This window comes from Plectrocnemia conspersa, unplaced genomic scaffold (assembly GCF_051122295.1).
Source record: "Plectrocnemia conspersa isolate PC_06_02 unplaced genomic scaffold, ASM5112229v1 ptg000013l, whole genome shotgun sequence".
Taxonomy (NCBI): domain Eukaryota; kingdom Metazoa; phylum Arthropoda; class Insecta; order Trichoptera; family Polycentropodidae; genus Plectrocnemia; species Plectrocnemia conspersa.
In genome coordinates this window covers 4,268,382-4,280,414 of record NW_028277177.1, presented here as the reverse complement: position 1 = coordinate 4,280,414, position 12,033 = coordinate 4,268,382, and the positions used below count along the sequence as shown (strand labels likewise).

General features: G+C 37.5%; 1 protein-coding gene across 1 annotated transcript; it reads right to left on the bottom strand.

The window, feature by feature from the left end:
- Positions 1–432: 432 nt before the first annotated feature.
- On the bottom strand, positions 433–4,141 carry LOC148227088 (uncharacterized). Its single transcript, XM_088202457.1, has 2 exons — positions 3,415–4,141; positions 433–3,342 (listed from the first exon to the last, which is right to left on the bottom strand). Exons 1-2 carry the CDS (start codon positions 4,020–4,022, stop codon positions 2,775–2,777), a joined length of 1,176 nt encoding a protein of 391 aa, XP_088058583.1. The 5' UTR covers positions 4,023–4,141; the 3' UTR covers positions 433–2,774.
- Positions 4,142–12,033: the final 7,892 nt, after the last annotated feature.

Below are 12,033 nucleotides of genomic sequence, written 5' to 3'. Positions count from 1 at the left end.
ACAAAATACATAATATACAAAATAAAACACATACAAAGGTAAATAAACCTAGCCCTGTAGACCTGAAACTGATGACACTGTGATGAGCTTAACTGCATCAAAGCAATATGTGCTTAGGCATTTTATGTTTGTATTTAAATTTAAGTTTTGCTTTGTCGTAATCACCGATTCTTGAAATTAGTGGGTTTGCGTGGTCTCGCGAGATTTTTTTATAGTATTTTTCGGTTTGATAATAACAGTATTCTTTAATGGTAGGAATTAAATGTTTGGTGTGGAGTTTTTTAAGGTTAGTATAAAACGGTGTATTATAAATTATTTTTATGGCTTTATTTTGAATTACTTGAAGTTTATTAAAATTACTATTACTCGCGTTACTCCACACTGAACAAGCGTAAGTTAAAACAGGTCTGATTAATTGTCTATAGACTAGAATTTTATTTTTTATTGTAAGCGCACTTTTTCTATTAAATATTGATTTTAGAGCCGCAATGGCGCCGAGCCCTTTCGACCGGAGTTCAGTTATATGTTTATTGAATTTTAGTCTGGAGTCCAGGTGTATACCCAGATATTTAACGCTCGCTCTCCATTCAATGTTATGCCCTTGTTCACTTTTAATGGGTGCAGGCAAGGGTTGTCTACGTTTAGTGAATATTATTGCTTCTGTTTTGTCTTGATTAATTTTAATTCTCCATTTCATAAAATATTTTTTTAAGTTTTCAAGGGATTTTTGAAGTTTAACTGCAATAGGTTTAAGACCATAAGAACTAGTAAGGATTGCAGTGTCGTCAGCGTACATTGAGAGTTTAGTATTTTTTAACATTGGAATATCATTAGTATATAGAATGAAGAGAAACGGGCCAAGTATACTTCCTTGAGGAACACCAGCTGGTATTTTACGCGGTGTCGAAAATGTATTATTTAGCGAAACAACATAGCTTCGATTCTTCAGGTAAGACCGTAACATGTGAATAATGTAATAGGGAGTTTCATATTTTAAAAGTTTATACATTAATCCATCATGCCATACTGTATCAAAAGCCTTTTCCATATCTAATAATAAAAGACCAGAACTTTTTTTCATATTAAAATCGGCAGATATGTGCTCTGTTAATCTATTAAGTTGATGCGTAGTCGAGTGATTTTCGCGGAAACCAAATTGCTCATTAATGAGTTTGCTATTAAGAGATTCCTTTAATCGAGATAATATAATTTTTTCAAATAATTTGCTAAATGAGGGAAGTAAACTTATCGGGCGGTAGTTAATTGGTATGTTATCTGCTTTGCCAGGTTTTTTTATCGGATGAATTTTTGCCGTTTTCCAGATTATTGGGAAATATCCAAAAGATAAGCATGAATTAAAAATGTTATTTAAGTACTTAAAGCAAACAAAAGGAAGGTTTTTAATCAATATATTCTCTAATTTATCTATACCTGGAGCCTTTCTATTTGATAATCGTTTAACAATACTAAGAATTTCTGATATGCCGACTTGGTTAATGGATTTTTTATCTATTGGAGTTTTACTAATATCTTTAATTGCCCGGTCTACTTTATTTTGGGTTTTTTGGTCAATGTAATTTTGCGTAAGTTGATAAGATGTAGAAAATGTCTCAGCTAAAATCTCGACCTTCTCCTGAGTCGTGTTAGCTACGTTGTTTCCGGTTTTTAAAGGTGGTATATTTGAGTTTTTATTTTTAAGCGATTTCGTCATTCTCCATAAGGAATTATCTCCCGGTTTCAAAGCTTTTAGTTTACGCGACCACGAAGCGTTTTTGATGTTTTGAATTTGAACGCGAATTTCATCAGTTAGTTTGTTAATTAGAGTTTTAAGTTGGGGCGATTTATTTTTGTGCCATTGCTTTCTCATATTATTTTTAATTTTAATACGTTTAATTATTTCTGGGGTGAGTTCTATGTTATTCCAAATATTTTTACGCGACGGAATTGATGATATTTTGGCCTGCTCGATCACGGATGTTAAGTAATGAATATCATCGTCAATAGTTTTAGTGTCATTTGAGGTATAATTCTGTCGTTTAATCAATACCCGAGACTCTACTATGCTTCTGAATCGCTTCCAATCAGCCTTTGCATAATTGAAAACGACCTCAGACACCATCTCGACCTCACCGTCCAACGTAAAGAATACTGGAAGGTGGTCCGAGGACAGAGCCTGGATGCAGTGCATGTTTGAAATCCGGGAATTACCCTTGACCAACGTTATGTCCAGAATTGACGGAGTCGTGTGGTTGGTAGGATAATGCGTTGGGGATTTCGGAAAATTTACAGTAGTGTCCGTATCGTGTAAATAATCAAAGATTAATTTACCGGATCGATTCGCACCGGGGCAATCCCAATGCATGTGTCTCGCGTTAAAGTCTCCAGTTAATATCACGGATTCTCCAAGACGAAACACATCATCAAGGTCACCTCGAAGCAACCTGTCACCGGGAGAATTATACCCCGCGACAATTATTATTAATTTATTATCGTGTTTAATTTGTATCGCGACAGTTTCAAGATTAGTCGTGTTTGTTGTAATGCGCGCGTGTTTAATTGATTTTTTTACAAATATCGCGACCCCTCCGCCTGGCCTTGAGAGACGGTCCCTCCGGAGGCAGACAAAGTTCGGTATAAAAACGTTGACGTGTGGTTTGAGGTAAGATTCGGTGATTACGACAATATCAATTTTGTACTCACTGATCAGCAGTTCCAGTTCTCCAGTTTTATTTCGGAATCCGCGTGAATTCCACGTCAAAACGTTGAGCCCCACCTTAGAAGAGCACATCGAGATATTCGACCATCATCAAGGCGATCTCCATTTTGCTGGCACACTTTCCAGCCTTGGTCCTGATTTCTTGAAGGACGAGCAACATCCTGCGTAGCTCTGAAGTTGGCATTGTGTCTGAGAGGGGCTCCTCAGGCTGCCTGGTTTGGGGACGTTGTGGCGCCTTGTTTATTGGTGCTGGTGCGGCGCCAACCTGGGCGTTCCATGAAGTGGCTGATGAGATCACTGCTGGGGTGGTTGAGGTTTTTACCAACGCTGGTTTCGTTGGTTTCAGTGCAGGAAATTGCGCTTGCTCGAGGTTGAATATGTTGTTCGGCTGCGACGAGTGAACAGTGGGAGTCGGTCTCTGTTGTCTCTTCTGAGTTTTCTGTAGGTATTCTAACCTACGAGGGCAGTCCTTAAAATTGGCCGGATGGTCTCCTCCACAACCAGTGCAGATGGCGGGTGCTTCTCGGTCCTTCTTAGAGCACTCGTTCGTGGCGTGGTTTCCGGGGCATTTGACGCACCTGGGAGCTCGTTGACAATTTCTTGCAGCGTGGCCGAATTGTTGACACCTGAAACATTGCGTTAAATGCAACTTATTACGCTTGTACTTTTCAAGCGTGGCCTTGGTGAAGCAAACGTACCGGATGCTTCTTATAGTGCTCGTTGTTGTATTAGCCGGAAACTGGACAAGGTAGAGCCTGGAGTCTCCTTGTTTCTCGGTCTTGGTCTTCATTGCCGTCACCTTGACGACGCTAAGTCCTTGACGTTCGAGATCTGCGGCAATGTCTTCGGTGGGGACCTCTGGGAGCCCTCTCAGCACGGATTTCACTGTTTTATCGTCGTCGGCGGTGAATGTGTGAAAGGCGCGTTGGCCCTTCAGTCCATCCATTAACAACGCGCGTGCTTCAAACGACGCGCAAAGTACTGACACATTGCCACTTCCCGTGTATCGCAACGAGAAGTTCGATGTTTTTGTGATCGACTTAATTAAGTCGATCGTCTGGAGGTGTGTTCCCGTGATCTCTACGATCACAGGCGGTATCCTCTGCTGCTTCCTTTCGATCACTTCGGGAAGCTTTTCATACCTGTTTTGGCTCGTGGTCGGAGGCATCTTAGCATCCTGGGAAACTTTCGATGTCTTTTTGGGTACCTGCCACTCGTGGTCTGGCAGGCCTGAAGTTGATTGTGAGGCGTTTAGGTACGCCTTCAACGTTCCAAGAGAACGCTTGCGCGTCTGCGCCTTCTTCATGGCGCTGTCTTTGTAGCTAATTGCAGTGGGCGTGTCTATCGTTGCAGAACGGTAGCGGGGGTGTCCTTCGTACGATAACGGAGCGAAGCGCGAATGCGACCGCTCGCGTCAACAGCACAGAGTGGACAAGTGATCACGCGTTGATCGATGTTCTTGTGCATCAACTGTAAAAAATAAAAAGACTAGTTTTATGCGCTGTAGTACATCGAAAAAGTTGACGCTGAGTACGTCGCAAATATATTCCGACACTTCTCACAAAGTCGACTCACAAAGATGACGTCATTGTTACGCCTATATTGTTCTTATTTCTAAAACCAGTGCGGTTCGTTCGGTGGCCTAACGGCAAGAGCACGGCAACTTGCTCAATTAAATAGTAGATTCGGGGGTTCAAACCGCCGGCTACTATAGCGAATCGTTTTTTTTTTTTTTTTTTTTTAACTAATTAATAATATTTTTATTTATGAAGTTTTTTACGGAAGCACTCTGCGACATTACAACTAATTAGAATTAGCGTGGTCAGGTCATTAATGCTTGATATTATAATTATGATTTTTAAAACGGAAATTTTTCGCTATATAAATCGTAAAAAAAATATTTTTCCATAACGTAATAACATATAAAGTCAAACTAAAAAACTCAGATACTTTTCTCTGTGTGCGAGGATATATTTTATTTTAAAGTCGGTTAAAAATATAGCTGGCGTAAGCCCAATTCGTTACAACGGGGTAAATCAGTACCAAATGGATAAGTCAAACAGGTACATACAATACCTACAGGTAAGTTTTAAAAACTTTATAATCTTTTGTGAAACCGGGACAATCCCGAGCAAACCTAGACGCATGGTAAGCTTAACTGTTATGTAGTATAATTTACAGTCAATGTGTGGTAACTTAAATCTGGGGCCGATTTTTAATCTTTGCGCATTTTTATAAATAAAAATTTAAGTCTGCTACGAGGATCCGAGCCCGTTGCCATTAGGCAATCAATCCAGCGCTTTATAAACTACGCTATTCCGGACCTGTAATATTATGTGCTATTCCGACTTGATCACCTTTATACCTAATAGTTAGTTTGTCTGCACTTGGATATTACACTGTCTTTTAAAAATAGGATAGCTATTCCTACCTTACCTAACCTAACCTAACCTAACGAAAGTTCTAAAACCAATTATAGTCCAAAATACAAACTAATCATATTGCTCCATAGTGTACCGGTCGAGAATATAGCGTTACAACTGTACTTACAAATACAATATCGCTCCGCGTACTTTCCCATTTCCGCCCCTCATAGCGACCGACCGATCACAGTGCAGAAATATAAAAGCTCGTGATCACGCGTTGATCGATGTTCTTGTGCATCAACTGTAAAAAATAAAAAGACTAGTTTTATGCGCTGTAGTACATCGAAAAAGTTGACGCTGAGTACGTCGCAAATATATTCCGACACTTCTCACAAAGTCGACTCACAAAGATGACGTCATTGTTACGCCTATATTGTTCTTATTTCTAAATCCAGTGCGGTTCGTTCGGTGGCCTAACGGCAAGAGCACGGCAACTTGCTCAATTAAATAGTAGATTCGGGGGTTCAAACCGCCGGCTACTATAGCGAATCGTTTTTTTTTTTTTTTTTTTTTAACTAATTAATAATATTTTTATTTATGAAGTTTTTTACGGAAGCACTCTGCGACATTACAATTAATTAGAATTAGCGTGGTCAGGTCATTAATGCTTGATATTATAATTATGATTTTTAAAACGGAAATTTTTCGCTATATAAATCGTAAAAAATATTTTTCCATAACGTAATAACATATAAAGTCAAACTAAAAAACTCAGATACTTTTCTCTGTGTGCGAGGATATATTTTATTTTAAAGTCGGTTAAAAATATAGCTGGCGTAAGCCCAATTCGTTACAACGGGGTAAATCAGTACCAAATGGATAAGTCAAACAGGTACATACAATACCTACAGGTAAGTTTTAAAAACTTTATAATCTTTTGTGAAACCGGGACAATCCCGAGCAAACCTAGACGCATGGTAAGCTTAACTGTTATGTAGTATAATTTACAGTCAATGTGTGGTAATTTAAATCTGGGGCTGATTTTTAATCTTTGCGCATTTTTATAAATAAAAATTTAAGTCTGCTACGAGGATCCGAGCCCGTTGCCATTAGGCAATCAATCCAGCGCTTTATAAACTACGCTATTCCGGACCTGTAATATTATGTGCTATTCCGACTTGATCACCTTTATACCTAATAGTTAGTTTGTCTGCACTTGGATATTACACTGTCTTTTAAAAATAGGATAGCTATTCCTACCTTACCTAACCTAACCTAACCTAACGAAAGTTCTAAAACCAATTATAGTCCAAAATACAAACTAATCATATTGCTCCATAGTGTACCGGTCGAGAATATAGCTTTACAACTGTACTTACAAATACAATATCGCTCCGCGTACTTTCCCATTTCCGCCCCTCATAGCGACCGACCGATCACAGTGCAGAAATATAAAAGCTCGTGATCACGCGTTGATCGATGTTCTTGTGCATCAACTGTAAAAAATAAAAAGACTAGTTTTATGCGCTGTAGTACATCGAAAAAGTTGACGCTGAGTACGTCGCAAATATATTCCGACACTTCTCACAAAGTCGACTCACAAAGATGACGTCATTGTTACGCCTATATTGTTCTTATTTCTAAACCCAGTGCGGTTCGTTCGGTGGCCTAACGGCAAGAGCACGGCAACTTGCTCAATTAAATAGTAGATTCGGGGGTTCAAACCGCCGGCTACTATAGCGAATCGTTTTTTTTTTTTTTTTTTTTAACTAATTAATAATATTTTTATTTATGAAGTTTTTTACGGAAGCACTCTGCGACATTACAACTATTTAGAATTAGCGTGGTCAGGTCATTAATGCTTGATATTATAATTATGATTTTTAAAACGGAAATTTTTCGCTATATAAATCGTAAAAAATATTTTTCCATAACGTAATAACATATAAAGTCAAACTAAAAAACTCAGATACTTTTCTCTGTGTGCGAGGATATATTTTATTTTAAAGTCGGTTAAAAATATAGCTGGCGTAAGCCCAATTCGTTACAACGGGGTAAATCAGTACCAAATGGATAAGTCAAACAGGTACATACAATACCTACAGGTAAGTTTTAAAAACTTTATAATCTTTTGTGAAACCGGGACAATCCCGAGCAAACCTAGACGCATGGTAAGCTTAACTGTTATGTAGTATAATTTACAGTCAATGTGTGGTAACTTAAATCTGGGGCCGATTTTTAATCTTTGCGCATTTTTATAAATAAAAATTTAAGTCTGCTACGAGGATCCGAGCCCGTTGCCATTAGGCAATCAATCCAGCGCTTTATAAACTACGCTATTCCGGACCTGTAATATTATGTGCTATTCCGACTTGATCACCTTTATACCTAATAGTTAGTTTGTCTGCACTTGGATATTACACTGTCTTTTAAAAATAGGATAGCTATTCCTACCTTACCTAACCTAACCTAACCTAACGAAAGTTCTAAAACCAATTATAGTCCAAAATACAAACTAATCATATTGCTCCATAGTGTACCGGTCGAGAATATAGCGTTACAACTGTACTTACAAATACAATATCGCTCCGCGTACTTTCCCATTTCCGCCCCTCATAGCGACCGACCGATCACAGTGCAGAAATATAAAAGCTCGTGATCACGCGTTGATCGATGTTCTTGTGCATCAACTGTAAAAAATAAAAAGACTAGTTTTATGCGCTGTAGTACATCGAAAAAGTTGACGCTGAGTACGTCGCAAATATATTCCGACACTTCTCACAAAGTCGACTCACAAAGATGACGTCATTGTTACGCCTATATTGTTCTTATTTCTAAACCCAGTGCGGTTCGTTCGGTGGCCTAACGGCAAGAGCACGGCAACTTGCTCAATTAAATAGTAGATTCGGGGGTTCAAACCGCCGGCTACTATAGCGAATCGTTTTTTTTTTTTTTTTTTTTAACTAATTAATAATGTTTTTATTTATGAAGTTTTTTACGGAAGCACTCTGCGACATTACAACTAATTAGAATTAGCGTGGTCAGGTCATTAATGCTTGATATTATAATTATGATTTTTAAAACGGAAATTTTTCGCTATATAAATCGTAAAAAATATTTTTCCATAACGTAATAACATATAAAGTCAAACTAAAAAACTCAGATACTTTTCTCTGTGTGCGAGGATATATTTTATTTTAAAGTCGGTTAAAAATATAGCTGGCGTAAGCCCAATTCGTTACAACGGGGTAAATCAGTACCAAATGGATAAGTCAAACAGGTACATACAATACCTACAGGTAAGTTTTAAAAACTTTATAATCTTTTGTGAAACCGGGACAATCCCGAGCAAACCTAGACGCATGGTAAGCTTAACTGTTATGTAGTATAATTTACAGTCAATGTGTGGTAACTTAAATCTGGGGCCGATTTTTAATCTTTGCGCATTTTTATAAATAAAAATTTAAGTCTGCTACGAGGATCCGAGCCCGTTGCCATTAGGCAATCAATCCAGCGCTTTATAAACTACGCTATTCCGGACCTGTAATATTATGTGCTATTCCGACTTGATCACCTTTATACCTAATAGTTAGTTTGTCTGCACTTGGATATTACACTGTCTTTTAAAAATAGGATAGCTATTCCTACCTTACCTAACCTAACCTAACCTAACGAAAGTTCTAAAACCAATTATAGTCCAAAATACAAACTAATCATATTGCTCCATAGTGTACCGGTCGAGAATATAGCTTTACAACTGTACTTACAAATACAATATCGCTCCGCGTACTTTCCCATTTCCGCCCCTCATAGCGACCGACCGATCACAGTGCAGAAATATAAAAGCTCGTGATCACGCGTTGATCGATGTTCTTGTGCATCAACTGTAAAAAATAAAAAGACTAGTTTTATGCGCTGTAGTACATCGAAAAAGTTGACGCTGAGTACGTCGCAAATATATTCCGACACTTCTCACAAAGTCGACTCACAAAGATGACGTCATTGTTACGCCTATATTGTTCTTATTTCTAAAACCAGTGCGGTTCGTTCGGTGGCCTAACGGCAAGAGCACGGCAACTTGCTCAATTAAATAGTAGATTCGGGGGTTCAAACCGCCGGCTACTATAGCGAATCGTTTTTTTTTTTTTTTTTTTTTAACTAATTAATAATATTTTTATTTATGAAGTTTTTTACGGAAGCACTCTGCGACATTACAACTAATTAGAATTAGCGTGGTCAGGTCATTAATGCTTGATATTATAATTATGATTTTTAAAACGGAAATTTTTCGCTATATAAATCGTAAAAAATATTTTTCCATAACGTAATAACATATAAAGTCAAACTAAAAAACTCAGATACTTTTCTCTGTGTGCGAGGATAAATTTTATTTTAAAGTCGGTTAAAAATATAGCTGGCGTAAGCCCAATTCGTTACAACGGGGTAAATCAGTACCAAATGGATAAGTCAAACAGGTACATACAATACCTACAGGTAAGTTTTAAAAACTTTATAATCTTTTGTGAAACCGGGACAATCCCGAGCAAACCTAGACGCATGGTAAGCTTAACTGTTATGTAGTATAATTTACAGTCAATGTGTGGTAATTTAAATCTGGGGCTGATTTTTAATCTTTGCGCATTTTTATAAATAAAAATTTAAGTCTGCTACGAGGATCCGAGCCCGTTGCCATTAGGCAATCAATCCAGCGCTTTATAAACTACGCTATTCCGGACCTGTAATATTATGTGCTATTCCGACTTGATCACCTTTATACCTAATAGTTAGTTTGTCTGCACTTGGATATTACACTGTCTTTTAAAAATAGGATAGCTATTCCTACCTTACCTAACCTAACCTAACCTAACGAAAGTTCTAAAACCAATTATAGTCCAAAATACAAACTAATCATATTGCTCCATAGTGTACCGGTCGAGAATATAGCTTTACAACTGTACTTACAAATACAATATCGCTCCGCGTACTTTCCCATTTCCGCCCCTCATAGCGACCGACCGATCACAGTGCAGAAATATAAAAGCTCGTGATCACGCGTTGATCGATGTTCTTGTGCATCAACTGTAAAAAATAAAAAGACTAGTTTTATGCGCTGTAGTACATCGAAAAAGTTGACGCTGAGTACGTCGCAAATATATTCCGACACTTCTCACAAAGTCGACTCACAAAGATGACGTCATTGTTACGCCTATATTGTTCTTATTTCTAAAACCAGTGCGGTTCGTTCGGTGGCCTAACGGCAAGAGCACGGCAACTTGCTCAATTAAATAGTAGATTCGGGGGTTCAAACCGCCGGCTACTATAGCGAATCGTTTTTTTTTTTTTTTTTTTTTAACTAATTAATAATATTTTTATTTATGAAGTTTTTTACGGAAGCACTCTGCGACATTACAACTAATTAGAATTAGCGTGGTCAGGTCATTAATGCTTGATATTATAATTATGATTTTTAAAACGGAAATTTTTCGCTATATAAATCGTAAAAAATATTTTTCCATAACGTAATAACATATAAAGTCAAACTAAAAAACTCAGATACTTTTCTCTGTGTGCGAGGATAAATTTTATTTTAAAGTCGGTTAAAAATATAGCTGGCGTAAGCCCAATTCGTTACAACGGGGTAAATCAGTACCAAATGGATAAGTCAAACAGGTACATACAATACCTACAGGTAAGTTTTAAAAACTTTATAATCTTTTGTGAAACCGGGACAATCCCGAGCAAACCTAGACGCATGGTAAGCTTAACTGTTATGTAGTATAATTTACAGTCAATGTGTGGTAATTTAAATCTGGGGCTGATTTTTAATCTTTGCGCATTTTTATAAATAAAAATTTAAGTCTGCTACGAGGATCCGAGCCCGTTGCCATTAGGCAATCAATCCAGCGCTTTATAAACTACGCTATTCCGGACCTGTAATATTATGTGCTATTCCGACTTGATCACCTTTATACCTAATAGTTAGTTTGTCTGCACTTGGATATTACACTGTCTTTTAAAAATAGGATAGCTATTCCTACCTTACCTAACCTAACCTAACCTAACGAAAGTTCTAAAACCAATTATAGTCCAAAATACAAACTAATCATATTGCTCCATAGTGTACCGGTCGAGAATATAGCTTTACAACTGTACTTACAAATACAATATCGCTCCGCGTACTTTCCCATTTCCGCCCCTCATAGCGACCGACCGATCACAGTGCAGAAATATAAAAGCTCGTGATCACGCGTTGATCGATGTTCTTGTGCATCAACTGTAAAAAATAAAAAGACTAGTTTTATGCGCTGTAGTACATCGAAAAAGTTGACGCTGAGTACGTCGCAAATATATTCCGACACTTCTCACAAAGTCGACTCACAAAGATGACGTCATTGTTACGCCTATATTGTTCTTATTTCTAAACCCAGTGCGGTTCGTTCGGTGGCCTAACGGCAAGAGCACGGCAACTTGCTCAATTAAATAGTAGATTCGGGGGTTCAAACCGCCGGCTACTATAGCGAATCGTTTTTTTTTTTTTTTTTTTTAACTAATTAATAATATTTTTATTTATGAAGTTTTTTACGGAAGCACTCTGCGACATTACAACTATTTAGAATTAGCGTGGTCAGGTCATTAATGCTTGATATTATAATTATGATTTTTAAAACGGAAATTTTTCGCTATATAAATCGTAAAAAATATTTTTCCATAACGTAATAACATATAAAGTCAAACTAAAAAACTCAGATACTTTTCTCTGTGTGCGAGGATATATTTTATTTTAAAGTCGGTTAAAAATATAGCTGGCGTAAGCCCAATTCGTTACAACGGGGTAAATCAGTACCAAATGGATAAGTCAAACAGGTACATACAATACCTACAGGTAAGTTTTAAAAACTTTATAATCTTTTGTGAAACCGGGACAATCCCGAGCAAACCTAGACGCATGGT